Source organism: Petaurus breviceps, unplaced genomic scaffold (assembly GCF_028583685.1).
Source record: "Petaurus breviceps papuanus isolate PSGF00001 unplaced genomic scaffold, PetGlider_PUasm1.0 126, whole genome shotgun sequence".
Lineage (NCBI taxonomy): Eukaryota > Metazoa > Chordata > Mammalia > Diprotodontia > Petauridae > Petaurus > Petaurus breviceps.
Window position 1 is genome coordinate 26,333,189 of NW_027185655.1, and position 25,473 is coordinate 26,358,661.

General features: G+C 35.5%; 1 protein-coding gene across 2 annotated transcripts in view; it reads right to left on the reverse strand.

Moving 5' to 3' along the window:
• SMARCAD1 (SNF2 related chromatin remodeling ATPase with DExD box 1) overlaps positions 1-25,473 on the reverse strand; it is a 101,001-nt gene that overhangs the window by 32,919 nt on the left and 42,609 nt on the right. The window contains exons 7-12 of one of the 2 annotated variants that reach the window (XM_069094449.1): positions 24,923-25,024; positions 22,294-22,378; positions 20,639-21,030; positions 13,914-14,113; positions 3,548-3,638; positions 2,198-2,297 (exon numbers count right to left, since the gene is read on the reverse strand). In XM_069094449.1, coding sequence (XP_068950550.1) covers positions 2,198-2,297; positions 3,548-3,638; positions 13,914-14,113; positions 20,639-21,030; positions 22,294-22,378; positions 24,923-25,024 — 970 coding nt within the window. Of the gene's footprint in view, positions 1-2,197; positions 2,298-3,547; positions 3,639-13,913; positions 14,114-20,638; positions 21,031-22,224; positions 22,379-24,922; positions 25,025-25,473 lie in introns of both variants that reach the window. The other variant, XM_069094441.1, reaches the window with a different exon arrangement.

Genomic DNA, 25,473 nt, shown 5'->3' on the forward strand with positions numbered 1-25,473 from the left:
GATGAGGCAGCCCTTGTTCGTGCCAAGGCAAACCCTTACATGCATATCCTTGATCCCATCCCTTCGCTCTAGAAGTCTGCCTCCCTTCATTTCCTCCTCTCTAGTCTTTGGCATCTTGCCCTTTCTTGGTTTCTTCCCTTCTGCCTTCAAACAAGCCAAAGGCTCCCTGATGCTTAAACAAAATCCAGCTACACTCTATCACTTCCTCAATCTTCCACCCTTGATCTCTCTTCTTTTTCTTAGCTAAACTCCTGGAAAAAAGCTGTAACTCAGATGCCTCCAGTTCCTCTCCACTGAGTCACTTTATCTCCTTTGCAGCCTGGCTTCCAAACTCATCCTCAAGTGAAATGGTTCTCTCTTAATTGAAAAGGTACCAATCTCTTAACTATTTTTTCTAAGTCTTTATCATCTTTAACCTTTGTGCTGCATTTTCTATTGCTGATCACCCTCTCTTCCGAGACATTCTCTCCACTTTGGGCTTTCATAGCCCTAATCTCTCCTGGTCAGTAAGTCAACTAGTATTTATTAAACACTGTATAGAAATTGTGCTAAACACTAGGGATACAAAGAAAGGAAAAGGCTGTCCCTGCTCTGAAGGAGCATGCAAACAATTATGTAAAAAAAAAAAAAAGAGACTAAATTGAGAGATCATCAACAAAAGGAAGGCTCTATTAGAAAGGGGGGAGGGTGGAAAAGTCAAGAAAGTTTTCTTGTCGAAGGTGGGACTTTAGTTGAGACTTGAAGGAAGCCAAGAGGCAGGGATGACTGCAAAAACTCCATGTATGAGCAACAGCCAATGACTAAGCCTGGAGTGGAGAGATGTAGTGTCTTATTCAAACAAAAGCAAGGTCAGTATTACTGGGTTGCAGAGGATTTGGGGGAATATAAAGTATAAGTAGCAGGAAGGGGTCAGGTTATAAAAGGATTGGATTTTATATTTAATCCTGAAGGCAACAGGGAACCACTGGAGTTGACAGAATGGGGAGGCAGGAGTTGTGTGAGAAATGGCCTCCCTTCGACCTACTGAAAGCATCTCCTTTTGCTAGGGTTCATCATTCGTATCACACTCGCTAAATGTGGGTAGAATTCAAGGCTCTGTCCTGAGCCCTTGTTTTTCAATAGTCCCTCCCTCTCAGGTTCCATGGGTTTAAACAGTCAGCTCTATGCAGATAATTCCCAGATCAGTATGCATGCATATACAGCCCCATTCTCTCTTAACCTCCAGTCCTACATTACCAACTGACACATATCAAACTCATGAAGTCCAAAGAGCTCATTATCTTTCTGGCTAAACCCACCGCTCAGTTGGACTTGTTGTCCTTCATTGCTTACTCATCTTCTCTCTGCACAGTCAATAAACCTCCAGACTCACATTCCTTCCTCCATAACATTTCTTGCATTTGATGCTTGCCCTCTGCTCACAGAGCCACCACCTCATCCCGGGGTCTCACCACCTCTTCTCTCTCTACCTGCCTCAGGGTTCAAACCAATCTAGCCAGGCTTCCACAAAGTTACCAAAGTGATCCTCCTCAATTGCAGCTCTACCCATGTTGTACCCCTATTTGACAAACATCAGTGGCCTTCTAAAGTGGGCTTTCCTGGACCCTCCGGGGCTCCCGTCTTCTCGTCTGAGCTTACTTTCCATTCATTCTATATACCTTATTTTTTCTTTAATCTATATATCGTATATATCATATCCATATATCATATCCATGATAGACAGCCTATAATTCAGATGTTACGCAGATGAAATTCTGATTTTTACTTTTAGACAATTATCAAAAAAAGATGGATATTAGTTACTAAATCATAAACCAAAACTAGTGGTTGTAAGTATTTGTCAAAGAAAATAGTTAGCCAACCAGTGAATTAAGATTAAAGCAATTTTTAATTGAAAAGAATTCTGTATTGAAAACTTTTAATTTAACAATGATACCAAAGTGTGGAAATCATTAATAAGTACTTTTGTCTTAAAAATGGTTATTTTGTTTTAAAGATACCAGAAGCAACATGATAAAGGAAAAAGGAAGCTAGAAAACATAAAGGTAGAATCATAAAATCTAGTATATTAAGATTCATTTTACAGGAGAATGTAGAAAGAAACAGCACCACTTCCAATCACTTTAAACACATTTTTAAAAACCAAGATGGCTAATAAACAAAAATGGTGGATCTCCCTTCCCCCAGTAATACCTACCTAAAGTTGAAGCTGGCACGACAATTAAATGAGGACCTCTATTACCTTCTTGGTAGAGGTATGCCAGGAAGGAAATGGCTTGAATTGTTTTCCCTAATCCCTATGAGGTAACAGTTAAAAAGGAAAAATTATCAATAAAGCTTTCTAAATGGTATTAACTTCATTTTCCTTAGTGCATCAAGTCAGTAGAAACTAACTACTCTTCCCTCAAGTTAGATAAATCTCATCGGTAACACAGTTTTTTCAACAATGATCAAGGTAGAGATTGTGTTTTAGCAAGCTTAACGGGACATAAAAATTGCTTCATTGCAGCCAAATGTCATTAACATTAAAACCCATGTTATATTTTCAAATAACACGAAAAAGGAGCAACAAATGCTGTATTTGGAAGTTTACATGTCTGTCTACTCTGTTAGAAGTCCTTATTTAGTCTGCAAGTACATTTGAATACTTTCACTTAATTCTGTACCAGAAATATATATTCTCTAGAAGTGCTAATCGTGGGGCAGCTAGATGGCACAGTGAATAGAGCACTGGCTCTGGAGTCAGGAGGACCTGAGTTCAAATCCGGGCTCAGACACTTAACACAAAAACTAGCCATGTGACCTTGGGCAGGTCACTTAACCACAAACTGCCCTCCAAAAAGAAAAAAAAAAAGAAAGTGCTGATCTCAGGATTGAATGTACTCTACAGTGATAACATATAAATACACAAGTTGTTACGAGAAGATATTCATAAAAGTGACAAGTTTCACAGGATGAGAGTAATAGTTTAAAAATTCATCTTTCTGGGTATCTGGAGACCTCGACTCTTGTCGTAGATTAGCCACTAACTAGCTTTATAACCGTGGGATCTCACTCCCTCATCTGCAAAATGAGGAGGTTTGGACTACACTATCACTAAAGCTCCTTCCTGCTATAAAATTTTATAATCTTCCCCTTCCCTTCTCCCCTCTTATTTGAACTTTAAAAAAATGTCATGGAGTATTCTCTGGCCATCAGTGCTTAGATTATTATTACTGATGTTCAGGACTAATTTCAGTCTGATTTTCGAGATATGAGTAGTCTCAAAACAGAAAGGGAGGGGATTAGAGCTGGTGCCTAGAAATTGAGGTAGTTAACTGAAGAGTCAAACAAAACTGAGGTCGAATCCACTGGTAGGGTCACACCTGCAAAACCAGGAATGTGCAGAAAACTAATTTCAATCTAGGGACGGAAAAGGAGGAAAACTGCAAAATGATAAACTTTTCTAAGGTGGAGATAAAGACTTAATATTATAGGAAAGACAGGCTTCAGATGACTGTTTCTACTCATAATCAAATTTAAAAGGAAAAACCAACATGCTGCTTACCATTTCATCGGCCAAAATACCATTTAGTCCATGTTTATGTAGCAGTGCTAGCCAATTCAAACCAATTTTCTGATATGGCTTGAGAGACAAACTGAAAAGAAAAAGAAAGATTAATAATGGAACTCTCTTTACTTGTGTCTTCTTTACATCAACTTCAGATGCAGACACATCTATTCCAATTTGTTTCCAGTACTAGCAGGAATAAGTTCAGTCATTATACCTAAGATGGTGGTCCTTAAAAAGTTCATTTTAAACATATATATATTATATATATATTATGTTAAACATATAAACATAAATATATATGGAAGTTTAAAGACAAAATATCACATTTCCAGATTAATTCAATAATTAGGAACATGATAGGAGATGTCATTGATTTTTCTTAATCATTAAGGTAAAGTAGAGAACAGACCTTTAGATGGTTCACTGAAGTGCATATTTATCATAAGTATAATAAACTTACTAGTTTTTATACAACACAGAACACATTTTTTAAAAATTGTCTGAAGATTATGAAGAAATACATTTTAGAATGGTAATGAATGAAGTTGAAATTAAGTACATTAAACTTCTGAGGATCAAAATAAAGTCATAAAGCTGATACAAAAAAACTGGAATGACAAAGCCTACTTTGTCTACACCCACATTAGACGGGAGCCCCGATAGTCACTTTCAACATTCTGGGGATTAGGTATTATGTTTCCAGTTGCAGGTCAAGAAGCAATTTTTATTTCCTGATTCAAATTCAATAGTTAAATACATACAAGGAATTAAAAAATCAGAAGTGCAGCTTCGCAGTCCTTCTGCCCAGGATTGAGCTTTCCCTACTTCTAATATGAATGGCAGGAATGGTCTAAGTGGACTAAGAATCAGCTTTGCTATCTGTTAGACCTGGGCAAAAGTTTTACTTCCACTACATACTACCTAACCCTGGGCAGGTCATTTTGAGCACTGAGGCAACTGACTAAGACAATAATCTATAAAGAAAAGGCAAAAAAAGTTGATGAATGACCACGTTTGGGTATGTTTATGTTTTTGTACCCTCCCACCAAAACACAGACACACACACATACCTACTGATCCACAAAGCCTGAAAAATACCTAATACTATAAAATTGCATACATAAAAAGTAAGCATCACTGGTTACATAGACTATTAAAATAGACAGGCATTTAAAAAATTTTTATTTTATTTCCCTCTCTTACACGTCAAAACAATTTTTAATATATATTTTAAAGGTTTTAAATGGCAAATTCCATCCCTCATTCCCTTCTCTACCCAATCCCTGAGATAGTGAGCAATCTGATATAGATTAAATATGTGCAATCATGTAAAACATTTCCATTATTTTGTGCAAAAAGATTTGAAAAGGAAGACAGACAAAACATATAAATTTATATGTGTGTGTATTAAAAAAGAGAGAGACAAGGGGCGGCTAGGTGGCACAGTGAGTAAGAGCGCTAGCCCTGGACTCGGGAGGACCTGGGATCGGTTCCGGCCTCAGATACTTAACACCCACACAAAAAAACGGGCTGTGTAACCTTGGGCAAGTTATTTAACCCCAAATGCTTAAAAAAAAAAAAAAAGAGAGAGAGAAACACTATGTTTCAGTCTGTATCCAGACAACTTCAGTTCTTTCTCTGGAGGTGGATAGCATTTTCCATCATGAGTCCTTTGGGATTGTCTTGGATCACTGTATTGCTGAGATTATCTAAGTCATTCACAGCTGATCGTGGTACAGTATTGCTGTCACTGTGTACAACGTTCTCCTGGTTCTGCTCACTTTACTTTGTATCAGTTCATGTATATCTTTCCAGGTTTTTCAGAAATCATCCTCCTTGTCATTTCTTAGAGAACAATAACATTCTGTTACAATCAGACACCACAACTTGTTCAGCCATTCTTCAACTAAGGGGCATTCCCTCAGTTTTCATTTCTTAGCTACAACAAAAAGCGTTGCTCTGTAGCTGCTTAGTACACACAGTCCTTGTCCTTTTTGTTCTTATCTCTGTGGCATACAGACCTAGCAGTGGTATTGCTGGATAAAACATGAGCCGTTCATAGCCCTTTAAGGCACAGTTCCAAATTGTTCTCCAGAATGGTTGGATCAGTTCACAACTCCACCAACAGTGCCTTACCGTCCTCGTTTTTCCATATCCCCTCCAACATCTGTCATTTTCCTTCCTTGTAGTATTAGCTAAAATGATCAGCTTACTTGAGGTGGTACCTCAGAGTTGTTTTAATTTACATTTCTCTAGACAACTGATTTATTTAGAACATTTTTTCGAACGACTATAGATAGTTTTCATTTCTTTTTCTGAAAACTGCCTGTTTGTATTCATTGACCCTTTATCAATTGAGTAATGACTTAGATTCTTATAAATTTGGCTCAGTTCTCTCTATATATTTGAGAAATGAGGCCTTTCAGAATAATTTATCAGACAGGCATTCTGAAAGCATTATTGAATTTGATTTCTCAAACTGATTTTAATGTATCCCCACAGCAAAGAAAACAGTGGCAATGTGCTAGAAAAGACATTTTAAAAGTCTCAATGATAATTTTGTTTGACTAGAATCTCTTTCTGTTCTTCTACTGGGGGTGAAAACACTTGAATAAAAGATGCACTCCTCTCACCAATCTGTTCCTGATATGTGGTACTCCTTGAACATTTCTCTATGTATGAGTCAATGTGAGATAATTTGAAAAAACAAAAACCAAAAACCTTATTGGAAACTCTCTTAAGTGACGGACAGTGTGGAAAGAGGATGTAGGCCTAATTTCCATTTTTTACAGGGTTGCTTTTTAGGGACTCAGTTTTCTCATTTGCAAAAAACATTTTAACTTACTACTAGGGATAGAGCCTGAACCTGTAATGTCACTAGCATGGGAAATTTCCAGTAGAGAAATTCCATATACTACTGCAAATCAGCACCTTCTTTGCATCTTAATAGCCTTCAGTTGATTGCAGCAGTGGTGTCAAACTCAAATAAAAATGGGGGTCAATAAATCACTAAACTAAATAAGGATCTCTGCTGGCCACGCATTCACTTAGTTTTAAAATGTAACATTATCTATTTTTTATTATATTTTTATTTGTTGTTTAATATTTTCCCAATTAAATTTTAATCTGATTTGGGCTGAATGCAGCAGTGCTATGGGTCACAAGTGGCCCATGGACCACCTCTGAACTGGAGATCAAGAGCTTAATTTGCCCAGAATCACATACCTAATATACATGATATCTAATGATGTAGTATCTAATATATAACTCTAACCCAGGTCTGAGAATGCTGGAAGGTGTCTAGTTGGGGGAAAAGAAAACAAGAAACAAAAGCAGCAGTGTCTGTGGGAGTAGATAGCATGTAATTCTTCTTTAACTCAATTTTGTTTTGTTGGAATAAAACTAAGGATAGTAGTTTAACTGGAACATGTAATATATGAGAGAAAGTAATGGCTTATTAGCCTGGAAAAGCAGGATAGAAGTAGACTGTGAATGGCCTGAATTGTCAAACAGAGGTTTCTGTTTTTTTTTAACTAAAGGTTATAGATGGGAGCCAAAGGGAACTTTGTGACCTCACCAGAGGAGTGCTTTATGGATTCCACTTTGGAAGTTGGATTCTAGATGTATTAGAGGGGAGACATTAGAGATGTGAGAGATCAATTAGGCAATAGCAATAACCTAGGTGTGAATGGAGAACAGGAGACCTATGCAAGAGATGTTATCAACTAGATTTGGCAATTGATCAGGGCCAAGGAGAAAGATGAGTCAAGGTTGTAAGCATAGCTAACTAAAAAAATGGGGCTTCCTTCAACAGAGTGAGGTCATGTTAGGGAAAAGATAGTAAATTCTGTTTTGAATATATTCAATTTAACATTGCTATGGGACATGCAATGGAAAATATCTAAAAGGCAGTTAGTTGGTAACATTCAGGAGACAAGCCTAAGATTGGCTATAATGAACTGAAAGTTATCCATAGATATTAATTTAACCCATAAGAACTGATGAGTTCAGAACAATGGTACAAGGAGAGAAAACAGAAGAGAACCAAAGACACAGCTTTGGAGAAATATTCAATTATGGGGAAAAATGAATGATGATTTAGCAAAAAGACTGAATAGTAGAAAAAGAATCAGGAGAATAAAGCATCAGAATTAGAAGAGACTCAGATATCACCAAATCCAACGGAAAAAAAAATCCTTTCTGCATTTCTTATGAATGGTCACCTAATATCTACTTCAATAACTCAAATCATGAGAAAACCCACCACTTCAGCAGCCCACTAGGAAAGAAGCAGGGGCTCCAGAGAGCTCCGAAGGCCCCTTCCACTTCCCTTCAGCTTCTCCCTCAGGCCTGGCCCCACTTTGGCTGTCCCATGGACCGCACAGATCACGAGCTCTCTTGCTGCTCCAGACTCTGTTCATCTCTTTGGTTCTGAGGCCATCTCATCTTCCTCCCCTGCAGGCAGTTACTCAACTGAACTTACAGATCAGTTCAAACCACCAGATTCCTGGATAAAGAATACTCTGGTAACAGTCCTTTGGTTGAGTCTCACTTAAGCCTTTTAAAAATACTTCTATGAGCAATGTTTCCCCTGGAGGAAAAAAAACGCCTCTCTGCTTGGCCAAATTTATATACAGTATGAAAGACTATCCTCCCATGTAGAACCACAACATGCAGAATGTATATTCCACTTGCTAAAAAGCAGGACTCCTACATATACTTCTCCAGAAAGGAAGGATTTGCCTCCTATGTCAAAGGAAATGCTCAAGCAAAGGTTTTCACTCCTACCAATTCTTGCAAAATACAGACCATACATTTTGGAAAAGTAGCTTAGACAGGCTAGAAAACCTAGCTTACAATGGTTAGAAACAATACTACTACTCCCCTAACCCTGGGACCCTGAAGAGTGAAAAAAAATAACAAGTTCAGGCAAAAGGAATGCTATCATGGTTGGTGGCTGCTACTGGAGGACCCAACTCATTTAACAGTTTGGGAAATTCCTCCTCTATTAACCCTACCCCCCAGTATTAAGGATCCCTTTTAGTTTGTGCTCTATAAAGCTATGAACAATCATGGGATAAAGATGTTTAGTCAGAGTTAGGAGATTATTTTGAGCATAAGGGATTCCATTCAGATTCAAGGAGACATTAATACCACTCGCATGGTCTTCAATAGCACTGACCAACTCCTGCGAGAGTTTCAGTGTGATGCAAGAGAGAGAAGGAGACAACATACAAGACTGAGGAGGAACTCATGAAAAACTCATCTGGGGTAGTCTTGAGTTTTCCCTTCCTGTCTTTCCTGGTGTTAGGTGCGGCCTCTGGAAGACCCCTCCACAGTAAGAGTGGCATATCTGTGTTTCTCTCAGGAATTACACGATTTGACCCACAATCAAATTCTCTACTACTTGGAAGACAGGACACAGCAAATTAAAAGAGTGGAGATGAATGGGTATGGCATATCAGGCAAATTAAGTTTCAGAAACATATTAGATGATTCTTCACAAATTAACTTAATGCCCCATCAACAGGCCAGCCTGCCAAGCAGTGAACATGTTTGTCACAGCCTGTAAAATAGTCTGCTTATCATCGCTATTAGAATATCAAATAGGGGCAGCTAGCTGGTGCACTGAACAGAGCACCAGCCCTGGAGTCAGAAGGACCTGAGTTCAAGTCAGGCCTCAGACACTTAAGACTTCCTAGCTATGTGATCTTGGGCAAGTCACTTATAACCCCAATTGCCCTGCCTTTCCTCCTCCAAAAAAAGACCAAAAAATAAAAATAGAATATCATATATAAGTATTTGAGAGTATGAAGACAGAGTAAAGGTAGATGATAGTTTGAAAATTCCTTATATACTGGTGTTATCTGTAGAAGTCTCAATTTTTATAAGACCATATACAGCCTATAAACCTGTGACAACTTGCAATGGTAATTTGAAGATCTTCCCTGCCCCTTAATAAGCCCAAGGGAATTTGAAGACTTTCCCTGCTTTGAAAATAAACTCTGAGGGTGGCTAGGTGGCACAGTGAATAGAGCACTGGCCCTGGAGTCAGGAGGACCCGAGTTCAAAGCCGGCCTCAGACACTTAACACACACACACACACACACACACACAAAAACCTAGCTGTGTGGCCTTGGGCAAGTCACTTAACCACAATTGCCCTCCGAAAAGCAAAATAAATAAATAAATAAAATGAACTCTGCCTCCTAAGAGGCTGGATGTAATCACATGGAACCTGTGGTGGGAGGATTTTACAGAAGGGTGAAGCAGAGCCCACAGGAAGCTGGGAGTCAGAGCCAGCTAGATGGCTGGGAGGAAAGCAGGCTTCCCAGGGAGACAGATAAGCTTGTGAGTAAATACTGGTCTTATGTCAGTGTTTGTGGGAAGGCTAAAAGATGGCGTGGCTCTCTGTGCTGTTAAGGTTTATTAACTTCTTTGCTACTATGATAGAACTGACTTACTGGTTTGGGGATTTGGTTTTCTGGTGTCTGAATAAATGTTTTTGCTTCTGTCTTCTATATGGACAGCCTGTTATATTCTGTGGTTGAGCACCATGCAGGTATATTTATAGTGACCACAGGCACATGAACATTGATTGCATTGGTGCTACACAACTACTTACTTCAGACAAAATGGAACGGCTCATCTCTCAGTAAGGATGCAGCTGTCATTGAGCCTGTAACCTTTCACCAAGAATGCCTGAGAGGAGCTTAAAGAATAAACAAATGCATATGATCTTCTCTAGCAATGTGAACCCATACTCACCTATGAGTAACACTCGCAGAAAGTTATTTAAGTAATCTAACTCTCTAGAACTGTGCTACGCTGCCAAAGTCTCAACCAGCTTTCACTCTTCTTTCTGATATAACTATTAAAGTAAACTCAAAACTGTTAAGGAAACGTGTACCTGGCCAGACAACCCCAGCCAACGAGCCCTGCTAGTCAGCCTGGAGGAAAGGGCAGTCAACAAGGCTCCATGCCTGGCCTAAGTATCTTCCCATACAACCCATGTGTAGACAATGCAAAGCTGAGCAGAGCTCGTATATCAATTACAGAATCAAGATTCAATCTTGAGCAGACTGTAAAGTTGTACTGAAACTCACAGAGGATCTAAAGAAGTTTGGTAGGGCGGCTAGGTGGCGCAGTGAATAAAGCACCAGGAAGACGTGAGTTCAAATCCGACCTCAGACACTTAACACTTACTAGCTGCATGACCTTGGGCAAGTCACTTAACCCCAATTGCTCTGCTTTCCCCCGATTCCAAAAAGAAAAAAAAAAAGAAAAATAAATAAATAAATAAATCTGGTAGTATTCAAGTAGTTTAGCACAATAAATGTAAATTTTTACAGGTTTTAAAAAAGAACATGAAAAAGAAGATGACTGCAGCAGTTTACATGAAAGAGATTCAGAGGGTCTTGGAGGATCTTACAGTTCATAAAACATAAAACCCACAAGCAGCTTAGCAATCTGAATCAATGAATTTTCTCCAAGATAAAAAAAAATTGACAAGATAAAATTAAGTCAAGATGACTTTACCAAGCCGCTTATAAGCCCAAGGCCAGCAAAATAAAACCATATGATCGATTTTATACCCCAAAAGTGTATTTTAATAATACCCACCTGTTATCCTAGAAACTTGGGCAACCTCAACAGGCAGCCCCGTAACACCTAATTTGTAAACATAACACACACCCACACCCACCCACCCGTGACTGCCAACCACTGTCCCTGCTACCACCATCAAATACTGGCGCTCATTCACCCCTGACATGAGATCTATTTTGTAAACACTTGGTACTTTAAGAGAAGTTGTGGTTTCAGAAATAAAACCTATGAAAATAAAGTCACTTAGGATAGATGATTCTGAGTAAATACCTAGGTAAGTTTGGCCTGCTTAAGTGGTAGCCTGTCTTGGTCCCCACAATAATAATTTTTTTAACTTCCCTTTTTATGCCACCTGAAATTCTACCAAATAGAGATATGTTTGGAATAAATGTGGAATTTTTTTTTTTAAGGTATAAGGGTTGTCATTCACATAGTATGGTTCAATAAGATTGCTTCTCTCAGAGCACTGGATTTGTAGTTTTAAGTCTGGGCAAGAATATAGATCTGGCTACTGTATGTCCTTGAGCAATTGCTTAAATCTCTCTCAGCTCCAATTTCCTAACTGGTAAAATTAAGGTCATCTCTAAGGTCCCTTTCAGCTCTCAATCTTTTGATCCCTGAATGATGCCTGAAATCAGCTATACTTAAGTAAAGGTAGTTTTAACTGAATAGAAATTATGTGGTGAAAAATTTTTGATGTATATGAAAGACTAAAAGGAGTTAATAGGCCTAAAAATGAAGCTTCAGGCAACTAGAAAAATATGCCTTAGGAGATAGGTGCAAAGTGTAAAAAAGTTTCTCCAGGCAACCAAAAGGACATTTTCATTACTTTGATATTTATTTTCATCTAAAGAGAACTGGGTGAATTTATTTAAGAAGTATTTTTAAAGTTAAACCTTTTCAAATTGTATGATGGTTTTTTTGTAACTGAAATCACAGAGTAGACTCAACTGGGGAGGTTTGGCAAATGAAGGACTCTCCATTATCAAACTGCTGTAGAAAAAGGTAACACAATAGTGCCAACTAGACTTTTAGAAGCTAAGTTTGCTGATACAGCCACAGTTCTTTCTAGGCAACAGAGATAGTAACTTCTTTTGGAAACTGAATCACATTTTCCTACATTATCCCATACTACTACCCTATAATGGCTTAAAAAAAAAAAGAGACTGTATTTTACTATTAAAAGCACATCCTGTGAGCTGAAGTTCACAGGTGTGAGTGGAACCGCAGGGAGCAACAGCATTTGTAGCATCTGTATAGCTAGGAGCCCTAGCAGTGGCTTAGGGCAAAAAGGAATGCCAGAGGTTGGGCTCCCAGACAAAGATTAGAAATGACAGTAAATAAACCTGAAGCTGGAGGCATCATCCTCCATATCTTGGGACCAGAACGTGACTATAATTATAAGCTGTTAAAATAATGATGATGATGATGATAACAATAACAAAGAGAAAGCAAAAGAGAAAGAACCAAATCATAGTAAGCTGTCATGGGAACAGAGAATATCCAGGTTCATACACAGAAGAAAGTGAAGCTAAAAAAAAAAAAACAAACAAAAAACTGGAAGAACAAAAAGGTCAAGAGTTTTAAAGAAACTAATTTAATTAAAAAAAAAAAAAGGAAATTTAACAGTACCAAATCTTAAACTATATTATAAGGCAGTAATTATCCAAACTATCTGGTACTGGCTAAGAAAAAGAAAAGTAAATCAGTAGAAAAGAAGAGACATACAATACACAGTGGTAAATGATTATAGTAAAAACTTGTGTTAGACAAATGTAAAGATTTAAGTTTGGGGGATCAAAATTCATTTTTTGGCAAAAACTGTTGAGAAACTTGGAAAGCAGTTTGGCAGAAACTGGGAGAAGACCAATATCTTAAACCATTTACTAAGACAAGGTCAAAATGGATACATAATCTAGATATAAAGGGAGATATCACAAAGAAAATTAAAAGAACATGGAACATTACCTATCACAGTTATGGATAGGAGAATAATTTATGAATAAACAAGAGATTGAGAGCATTGTGAAGTGTAAAATGGATAATTCTGACCACATTAGAATAAAAAGATTTTGTACAAATAAAACCAATGGAGCCAATATTAGAGGGAAAGGAGAAAACTGGGGGAAAAATTTATAGACAGTATCTCAGACAAAGGTCTCGTTTCTCATATGTAAAAAACTGTCAAATTTATCCATTTTATGGGTATGTCCATTCCATTCACATTCAAAATTAGTTACTCTATCCTATTTTTCCTCACTATTTCTTGTCCTATTTACCCTATCTCTCACATGAGGAGAGATGTCTAATTTACTTCTAAAGGGTTTAAAGGCACAGATAAATGCTACTTTAGCACCTCCGTTTTTACGTGTAATAGAATTTTTAAAATGTATGTTCAGTGTGAGAAGTTTTCAAACTGATGCAATTATTTAAAAAAAAATACAAATCATAAGCAGATTAGAAAATTCAGGAATCATGTTTTTCAGGTCTTCTACCCAGACTATACCAACAATTAAATTTCAATTTTAAAAGATAATATTAGATAATTGAAACACAGAGTTCTGTAAACTCTAAAGCACTATAATTTGTGTAGTATTATTCTGTAAACATTATTATGGGATAATTACTATAAAGTTTTCAGTATTAGGTTTATTTTCAAGTATCATTTCTCTAATTCTGTAAGCCAGCAATAGAAAGTTCAGATTATATCTCTAAAATTATCCATTAGGCTGCAATATACAACAAATATTACCTTTGGTTTAGAATGGAAGGTTGATCTATGTTCCATCCACCTCCACCTTCAGTAAGCCTGGTCACCTGCTTTGTCAATTTATTTGAAATGTCTTCGCATTTGTTCATAAGTCTTATAACTACATCCCTTTCCTGGATCAATGTTTTACAGTGCCATATCAAATCTTCTGACAATCCATTTGTCTTGCACATTTTTGTGAACTGTGGGGGGAAAATAAGAGAAAAAAATTCAACAGTACAGTTTGACCACTATAAGAAATGCAATTCCTATTTTGTCTCCCTTACCAGGAATAACAAAGTATTTTTCATACTTTTATTAGTTTCAGTTTTTACTATGTCCTAAAGTGCAATGACAGATTTTTGTCAGACCTACAAAAATTCCTATCCTAAACTTTCAGCTGAACTTTAGTCTTCCTATTTACATTTTGTTCAAGACACATTTCCTTATATATAATTATAGATATATAATTGTCATATCAAATTCAGCCTGTCCAAAACTGAACTCTTCCCCTCAAAACTGGATTTACCATTTACTTCTCTCCAAGTCATTCTTTGGTTTTCCAAGGCCTCTGTGATCTGGTATCACCTTACTCATTCAATTTAATTTCCTTTTACTCAACACAAATGCTCTTCTCTAACAGCTCTGCTTACTGTGTACCCCATACAACACATTCCCATGCTCCTGCTGTTCCCTACTGAATGACCTTTCCCCTTCTCTGTTTACAAATCAAGCTAAATCCATTCATCTTTCAAGGCCCAATTGAAGTCCCACAGCCTCCATAAAGCCTTCCAGCCTACAATGATTTGTCTATTATGAATTCCTAAAGCCTTTATTGTATATACTAAGACACCTAGCTTCATGTTGTTAAGATTTATTTCTCTAACTAAATTAAAATTTCTCCACAAGAACCAGCAAAACACACTCATGTCTAACATCCAACCTAATTTGTCTGAGGAGAAAAAAATGCATAAGGTAAAGGAAGAGGATTTGAAATCAGGTTATCAGTTCCTAGGCAGGTAAAAATAAATGAGCTATCCCCTCTTGGAAATAAATAAGCTTTTCAAGACCAAAGACTATTTATTATGTTTCATATCTCCCAAGAATAAATCTGTGCTGAATCAAACACAGAAAACACTCAGCACCTCAGTAAGCATACAAATATACTGACTGAATGAAAGACTTAAGGTAATGGCTCTCATCAAATTCTACTACCTAGAAACAAATCAAAGAGCAAAAAATTTTAATATTAAAAGAATTCACACCTTTTCAACTAACATAAGCCTTTAGGGACTCAGAATGATTCAACAGTCAAAACAGTTACTTTGTCTTTCCTCCTACATTCCCCCTTTTTTCTAAGGGAAAATTACATGATTAAAAGCAAAAACGAAAATCTCAAATTAACTACAAAAATTGGTGAAAAAATAAGACAAAAACACAAAGTGAGATCATGTTAATAAATCTGATATATCTAAATTTCACATAATTTGTTGCATATTACATTGGGTAGTCCCCAAAATTAATACGTTTGTGCGCTTATACATTAAATTAAACAAGAAAGTCTTTTAGATTGACAAATGAGTTTGCTCATTTCTTTCCTATTGCTGCATGGCACTCCAAAACATTATGCTGTGAAAAGATCATGATTTTTCATGAATCTTAAATCAGATTTATTCTTCATTTCAATCTATTACATTCTACCTTGATACTGATAAAATAGCTTTCAAATGTGCTACAATATGGATCAATTAAATGGATCAAGTAAAAATGAAGAACCATTCAATAATAAAAGAGGTAAGCTGTTTTATCAAGTGTAAGATAACATTAGAATCTGTATTTGTTTAAATAAAAAAAAAGGATATAAGTTAAAAAAACTCCTTTTACAAGTACAGTACATACTTCATTTTTAAGAACAGATGGTGAAAACTTTACAAAAGATAAGTGAGATTTATTAGATCCTGCAAGTAGATACTTGGGAAAAAAATTTTTTTCTGAACGTAGCTGAAAAAAAATATAAAGAACATTATTATGATACAAGATTAAAAAAGACCCAAAAGCACCTTGGTTGCCAAGAATCTTGGCTGGCAAAAATGAAAATCCTATAATCTATAACTGCACAAATGAAAGTAAAATGAAACCATCTGTTGTGACAAAAACATTGTGATTCATGTCAGCCCATTTAACACATTTCTCCAAGTACATTAGCCGGTTAGAGTAATACATGATCATGAAATGGCTAACCTTCATGCAAAAGTTCAAATGACAGAATTTTAACGCCTAGTGACATATTTGTTAAACATATTACCCTTATGAAAATACATTTGGCAGCCATTTTAAACATGAAAATCTACTATAAAGAGCTGAGATGACCATTACTGGCACCACTGAAATCAGAGTAATGTATTAGGTGGTACAGTTATAAAAATGCTGGGCTGGAAGCAAAGTCAGAACAGTACAGTCCCAGTCCAAAACTCTCTAACTATTTGTTTGAACACAACCTTTGATTTTCCTCTGAAAATTGTAGCTAGATTAGATCCCTATCTATGCAACTCCTCCAAGCTCCAAACTCAAAGTATTGCTGTGAAGAAAAAAAATATACACAACTGCAACAAAACTTCATTTTATTTTTAAGGCTGAAAAGTCACTGTTGTAACGTCTAGTAACTGAAATAACCATTTCTTGCCACAAAGTGTCACTATTTCTACATAAAATATCAAGTATCCCTAAGAAAGAAATGTTAAAAAAAAAAAATGGTTCTTCCTCAAACATTTGAACCCAGGGCTAAACAAGTATAAAAATAATACTTGATTCCAGAACAAAATAACTACACAGTCACAGCAAATGCAGATATGTCGTTGAGATTAGTAAAGTGTGATGAATTTCAATTTAGCTTGGTACACATGAAGTACACAATATAAAATCAGTCAAACATGAGTCACCAAGGCTGGCCCTACTGTTTACCAAATGCTCTATCCACTTTGGTCAAAAGAGTATGTCACTAAATAAACATATGACAAGTTACAAAAGTGAGCTAGTCACTAGCTATCTCTTGATAAAAGACATTTAACCTAATTATATTCCTACTGAACTCATCTTTTGACAGTGGTTTAGAAGAAATCAAATATTAAAAGTATGGTTCTACTACTAAGTTAACAGAACATTTTAATTTGTAAAAATGTAAGCCAACATTCTGGATACAGTTTATTTCCAAACCAAACTCATTTTAAAATAGTGACAAATATATTAAATGTACTGAAAATGATTCCTATTAACTCAGCACTTTCCCAAGAACATAGTTTGTTACTATTCTGCAGAGAAAGCTAGAATCTCATTAAAGTAGGATGTATAAAGTTGGCAGAGCTTTAAAAATACAAAAGACTGTTCATTTCCAATGAAATTAACTAAGCCCTACTACAACAAAGATGTATTCATTAGGGGGTTTATCAAATAAATTTGTAAAAATGATTAAAAATACTTAAATTTACAAAAAAAAAACAGTTTTGCCTTGTGGTAAAATGGTTCAAAATTCTTTGACATATAGATTTCTTTGTTTTCATTTAAATGACTATTGAAATAAAAGAAATTCAGCTTTCAAAATTATAAAAAATTTATTTTTGGTGGTGCATCATCATATAAAAAAGGCATCTAATTATTATGTAGTCACTAAAATGAATAATTGATTTTGGGGAAGAAAGCAAACCAATGCGATTTTTAAAAGAGATTGAAATAAATATACATCTTATTGTAGTGTCATGTTTTCTCCAATAAAGAGCCTCAAAAAATGAATAGGACTAGAGCATCTAATATCTCTTCCAGCTTATAATTTCATGATTCTATGAAATACTTTGAGTTGTAATTAATGAAGAGGGATCAAGACAGCACATAATCCATGAATTTTTTTTAAATGAGGGATATAGGTCAATAAGCTTTGCAAAATCTGTACAAAAGAATGAACACAACACACTAATTTAAATTTTTACTTTAAAATTTTAGTGTATTAAGAAGTGGTAAAAGGGGAACAATATACATACACAAATATTAGAGGATGAAAATAATTTTCCTAGTTAGAACCTAGCAATATTACAATTTTAAGGATTTGGCAGATTTCAAAATGGCCAATACTCAGTTTCAGTGATACCTTTTAATAATAACAATAATAATAATAATTGTTGAAATGAAATGAACTGCTTTTGACTATTCACTGAAACAGAAATGATTCAAGCATGAAATCAAACTACAGGTACTTTTAATCAATATTCATAATAAAGTTCTGGCCTCTACTTTATATACTTTCATGGCAACCATGGAATAGGAGTAACAACTTGCTTTTCCGCTCTCCTTTTTTTTACAGGGATTAAAGGGAGCTATAGGGAAGGAGGCGAAGAGAAAGGAAAACCAGACTTCTGATTTCACTGGTGTAGGAATCTGCCTTTATCAATAAGGTTGGTTAATTCTTTTCCAAACTTGCATGGGAACCCCAAGAGATGAAGGTAAGTTGCCCAGAGTCACACAAATTACTCTCTCCTATGGCGATTGGGGCTCTCATTAGAAACGCCTTACATTAGTTTACATTTTTCTTGGATAAAGCATATGGTACAAGGGAGAGAGAGGCAGACACAAGTCAGGAAGCCCTGGGTTCAGAACTTTCAAGCCATACTGTATGAGCTCTCTCTGTACTTTCTATATGCCTGAGTTACAGATGATTGTTTATCTGCACTGGAAGCAGTCTATGTATTGATAAAATCAGTCCAAACTAAAAGAAACAAAAAATCTCTTGTTAATTTTATTAGATTAAATTGTTCTTTTATGAAAGTTCAATAATGAGCTAATTTTTTCAAGTGTGTTTCTAATGCTGTTCTAAAAGTTCTAAAGAAACTAGAACCCCTTAGATTTTCACCCATTGGCTTTCTATAACATGAAGACGTTTAATTTGCTTAAATCTGGAAATTGTAACATTTCCTTTTACTACATATGCACTAACCATCATTAACACTTTTGCCCTCACTTTGGTCAGAGTATTATGTCTTGAACATAATGTTAATTTTATGATTAAGGTGACTAAAAATTATAAGGAAAGAAAATCACAACCTAAGTAGATATCTAATATAGTCTAATAACATAATACCCTTTGTATTTAATTTTTTTAAGCAGGCAGAAAATATTACGGAAAATTTTAAAGCATCATTTAATTCTCCTGTAGCATCAGTATGGCCAATTAACTTGTAAGGAAGCAATGCTTTCCACCTTTTGGATTTCTGTGTATTGTTTAAATATACAACAGTTATCTGGCACATCCACATCTGCCACAACAGTACAATTTATTTTTCTGTATTAGTATATTTGGGCATGTGGCTACAACAACTAAACATATGGGTGCTGACAATTGCATTCTTTATTAAATAATGAATAATGGCCTGACAAGCCCAAGCAACTTAGGTCTATAATAACCTATTACTCCCAAGAAAAAGAAAACAGCAAAGGAGAGGAAAGAGAGCCCTTTAGCAAATACTTTTGTAAAGAAATCACTCAGACAAAACCAAACAAGTTTTGAAAAGATCTGCTTTGACAGATGTTCTGTTCAAAAGCTAAGGCTTCAGGCAAAACGAATTTCATTATGAAATACTTGTTTGTAATGATGCATTTCTGAATTTTTCAAATACATTTTTTTTTTACTATTTTTCATTTTTTTCTAACATAAGCACTTTTCCCCTTCAGAATACTTGTGCTCACATAGATTAGACATAATAGTTATAACTTTTGCTTTCCATCTTAGAAAATAAAGTTTTATTTATTTTTAAAAAATTTTTAAAAATTATTATAAGACACTAAGTTTTAACTGAATCATAGGTATTATTGCTGTACAGGCCTAAAAAAATAGATGTTATAGGACTTAAAAGTTCTCACAAAAATTTAAGCACAATCTAACATAAGCCTTAAGATAGCCTTTCATGCATTCTGCATGAATGAGATTTGAAGACAGTTTGCTGAAACACATGAAACTCAAAAGCACAGATACAACACATAAGGCAAATGAAAAAGAAACGAGATTTCAGAAAATTCACATGTAAAGTGTACTTACCAGTGGTTATGTCTTCTCCTCCCCTAAGTTTCAATTCTAGACTTCCATACACTTTTTTCTATCTTTTGAATTAAAAAAACATCGAAGCTTGTTAGGCTCCATTAAATGGCTGCATTGTTTAAGCAGGAAAAGCATATTAAAGATTGAGTTGCTTCATAAAGAAGAATAAAATAAACAGTTGCTTCTTTAATGGTGAAGCTTGAAACACTCAGGCTGGCATTCTGAATCATGGAGATCCCCTGGGTTTTGTTGCTGCTCCTCAAGAAGCTGCTGTAAAAATGCTGCCACATTCTTGCCTTCTGCATGGTTCTTTAGCAGAAACAGATCAGAGCAGGCTAGCAAACAACTCCTTCCTAAATGTAAGCTCTAATTTCTTCTTCTGCAGTGAAATGAACCAAGTTTCTATGCAAAAGAATGAGTGACAGTGTTGCTGGCCAATCAGCTTGAGTTTTTCAGGAAAATCACCCCTTAATTCATTCAAAATTAGGTCATATGACACTATTTGAAATGCTATTGGCTTAAAACAAATATAGTGTGTGAATCTACTCAGGATAAGGCCACCCATCTATGCTTTTCTGGGCTGAAGACACCTTGACTATAAATGCACTGTGAATAAAAAAAAGGCAGGAAAAAAAGCATGTAGACTTACCAGAGCTTCCCAACTGTTAAAGGGCCGGAGCTCTGTGATCTTCTGCGCCTTTTTCTGAGAGCACTGGGGGATCAAAGTGAGCTCCCCAATGGAAGCCCCTTGCAGGAAGTGAAGTATTTTACCTTTGTAACCATCCTCCATCACCTCCTCACCACTGCTATAGTCCTCATCCAAAGAGCTCCCGACATCAGAGCCCGAATCATATTCAGAGTCCTGCATCTCCTTTTTAGGGTTGAAAAAAGTTTTTTTGCCTTTCTTGTTAAAACCATTCTGAGCTTTGACACCACTTTTTGGTTTAATCTTTGTTTTAGAAGTATTTTTAAGGTGATTTTGACTCTTTCTTGAGACAGTTTTTCCATTTGAAACTTCACTTTTTGAAGGATACTGAACATCTGTAAATGTAATAAAGACAGACAACTATTGGAAACACTACAAACTAAGAAAACAAATATCATTGAACTTTAGCTTTTTCAAAAATAAGAATGTAAACATCTAAACAATTTTTTTCATTTGACTACAAAGATTCTACTTCAAACTATTATTAAGTTCTGACAAGCTACATTTTTAATGGTGAAGAATGAGCTAAATTTTGCTTAAAATGGACAATAATTCAGTAATATCAGGTGGTGTTAAATATTTTAGGTAACAACTATATAATATAATGAGATAAACACCATAAAGTGCCTTGCACATAACAGGTACAATTTTATTGGGCTGAATTGGCTAATGAATGTAAATGAAATTGAATAATGCAACTCAAAACTACAACTGATGAAATTCTCTGTAAAACAAGATGATACACTTTGCCACTTTTAGTCACTATTTACTTTCCATTTGCTTTCAATTGGCAGCAGGATGGACCCAGCGGCAGAAGAATGATATCTATTTGCCAGGATTCCTACATTCTCTATTACCCTCCCAACTATCTCTGATCTCATATAACACTATTGTCTTGAGGCAACTTGTGGCACAGTAAATAGGCTATTAACCTTAGAGTCAGAAAGGTCTGAGTTCAAATCCTGCCTCAAGACACTTACTAGGCTTGTGTGACCTCAGGCAAGTCACTTATATTGTTTGCTCAGTGTCCTCAATGGCAAAATGGGGGTGATAAAAAGCATGTCTTAGGGCTGTTGTGTGGAAGAAATAAGATGACAAAGTACTTAGCACCATGCTTGGCACACAGTAGGTGCTATATAAATGCTAGCTATCACTCATTATTACTGCTGCTGTCCATGGGAATAAGAGAGCTTTTTTCTACTTCTGAAGAAAAAGTAGCAGCTGCCTGAAGAAAATGCCTACTCTCACCTCTACAATGATAGCTTCATCTCTACTTCCTTACAAAGGCATGATGAGATGAGAAGGCATCAGCTATTTCATTCACTTTGCTTCTGTTGGAAGCAGTACTTCACTCATCTGTTACAGAAGGCTAATAATTTATTGTTGGAAAAGATGAAAATTGCGTTTGCTTAATTTGTTTTAATAACAGTTCTCTATAGGAGAAAAGAGATTTTTTAAAAAATGATGTAAAAAAAATTTACACAAGTGAATTAAACCTATTAAAAATAAACTTCTTCTTATATTCTTACCCATTGCAACCTTATTTGTAGTTGTGAAATCTGTATGCTTCATGATGTCATACGGCACAGATTTTTTACCTTGTTGATCTTCAGCAAATACTCTTAAAGATTCCAATGCTTCATTATACATCCATTCATGTTCCTTAAGTACTTCTCTTAGTTCCTAGAATAAATGCATGTCCATTTTCAAAAATCCTAATTATAAAATCCACAAACATCAGCTTATATCTTTGTATCTGATGTTTTATAAGGGTTATTTCCCATGCTAATTTTGAATCAGAGAAAGGTTTAGCTCCTAAGAGTAACAAACATGCTTTTAACTTCTGTATACCTTATACATAATCTTTGCATACCTCATATGTAATTATGCTTAAAGAACGCACTCAGTTAAGTTCAGCAATGGGCCAGACATGTAAAAACTGACAATAGATAAAAGGGTAAACTTTTAAAGCTTAAAGAAAAAGCATATTAGTATTTCACTTCTAAATTCTTTTTATGGAGAACACAAAGGATTCCTCAGGACCAAGTATTACTTTTTTAATCTTTAAAATTCCCACAGAACATTTAATATCATGCTACATAAAATGCAAACTTAAAAAAAAAAAGTCTGCTGAAGGCATGATTTAAAATTCAGTTTATATTCTGTGTACAGAAAACAGATCAAAAACTCTAATGTTCATTCTATCCTAAATGTTGAAAGACAGAGAACTCTCTAGGACCAGACAAGCCCCCCACACATGGAGCTTCCGTGTGAATGGTCCTCAGTAGAGCCTTCACTGCATGGGAAGGAAAAGACTGTACCTTGCTCCATATTTCAACACAAAAGGAAGACAGATGGTCCAAAGTCATGATCCTGTGTGTAAGTCTTGTAATACTTTTTAGGAGTAACATAACTGGTAATAATACTCTGAAGAATGTGTCAGAGTAAAGTCCAGGGTGTGTGTGTGTGGTTAATGTGTATGAATATATACAGACAAATCTAAAAAATATCCAGCCATCTATTTTTTTACTTAACTGTCATTGAAATGATTTCTCTGACAGCAAAGAGTATCATCAGTAACTTGACAGAAAATAGCATTAGTTCTGTGGGTCATTTACAGCTAATGCAGATAACAAAGCCCCTGAAGCATGAATTCACACTTCATGTTTCCAGTGGGCTGGAAATAATTACCACAGTTTACATAATTATAATTCTAAGTAGTATAACATCTGGGATTCATTATTGGCACCAATAAAAACCTAGCTGTATAGTAGTGACACAATCACTTTACATCTATACTTCATTTTCTTTGTTCATAATGCCAAAAAACCCCAAACAAGCAAAAAACCCCACAAAAACTTTTAATGCCATGACTGAGTTCCATAATTTCCTCAAACGATTTACTTATATTAAATTTATTTCTAAAATGCCACCCAGATAGGTGCTACAAATACTGGCATAGGAATACTAAAATTAAGCTGACTTAAGATAAATTTGTTGATCATATCTATAAAATGAATGCCAAAGTGGTTAATTTCCATATTGGATGATAAAATGGTCCACTTAAAGCAATAATTAGCACATTTATTAAAATTATTTCATATCTTCACCTGAACATAAATAAAAACATTTTCTTACAGCTTCAAATGCTATATTCTTAATTTAACCCTTCAGGGAAATACACTTTGCTAGGCATTGAGGGAGTACTAAAACTTAGATAATGAAAGTCCCTGCTTCTCATGAATCTAAAAAGGTAAATGGGAAGGACAAGCATTTATTAAGTGCCTGCTATGTTAATAAATATTATCTCATTTGATCTTTAAAACACCTCTGTAAGGTAGGTACTATTATACTCATTTGATAGTTAAGGAAACCGAGATAGACAAAATTTATATGACTTTCCATGAGTCAAACAGCTAGTAAGTGTCTAAGTCATATCTGAACTCAGATCTTCCAGACTTTAGATCAGTGCCCCATCCACTGTGCCCCTAGCTACCTGATAAACTACTAGTACACACGCATAAAACATACCACTATTTCTTGATTTAACAAAATTATTCTTCTTCTACACACTGAGATTCTAAATGGAAACTATACCTTTTTAAGACTCTGATAGTTTTCTTACCTGTAACATAATCCACAATTATTTCTAACTATTAGTTCTAGTTAACTTTTTGTTGTTTACATAATAAATACAGGTAAGTATTGTATTTGGCCATATTGAAAATTATTCACTAGTACAATAATGTCAATAACCACACTAATATACATTTCACACGCTGGTTTCACTCCTTAAAGCCTGTACGTGGTTAACCTCAAACTCCCAATTTCCCGTTGTATAAAAGTTAGACTTGGTTGAAGTTCTGGTTAATTTTTCTAAACCAGGCTTTCCCCATTTTTTATACTTTGTTCTAACTAATAGTTGGGGAAGGGTACTTAGCAATAAAGATGATGTAATCTATAGAAGCTGAATTAAAATGATGTTTTTTTTTTAAAGCAATCGGGGTTAAGTAACTTGCTTAAGGTTACACGGCCAGTTATTTCTGGGTGTGGTGCTGAGTATCTGAGCCTGGATTTGATCCCCAGGTCATGCCGACACTGGAGCCGGTGCTCTTACTCGCTGAGCCACCTGGCCACCCCTAAAATGATATTTTTTAAAACCTTCTAAAATTTAAATGTGAACACATGGTACATGAATCCGTTAAATTTCCTTCAAGGCCTACTCACCTCTTTAGCCAAACTTGGAAACTCAGTCTGCAGCTTTGCTACAATTGCTTCCTGGTTCTCCCATTTATCTTCTGGTTCTTCAAAATCCTTAGACTCTTCAAGCTGTTTGTTTGGAATCAAGAATTAGGAATTTTTTGAGAAAGCAAAAATACAATGGCCTTTAATCAAGAGCATTAATGTTCTAACCTTCCTAAGAAACCAAAACATTTAGAGATCTCAGAATGGCAAAGATAATATTTTAAGTTTATATTTTTTTTATGTAAAGAGAATAAAAATAAAGTAATTAAAAGTTGCTAGAATATCTTGATCAGGTGTTTAAAATAACAATTTACTTATAAAAATATCAATTTATTTATCAATAGCTCTTTATTTAAGGGCGTCTAGGTGGCGCAATGAAGAGAGCACTGGCCCTGGAGTCAGGAGGGCCTGAGTTCAAATCTGACCTCAGACACTTAACACAAAAACTAGCCTGTGACCTTGGGCAAGTCACTTATCCCCAATTGCCCTCCAAAAAGCAAAAAAAAAAAAAAAAAAAAAAAAAAAAAAAAAAA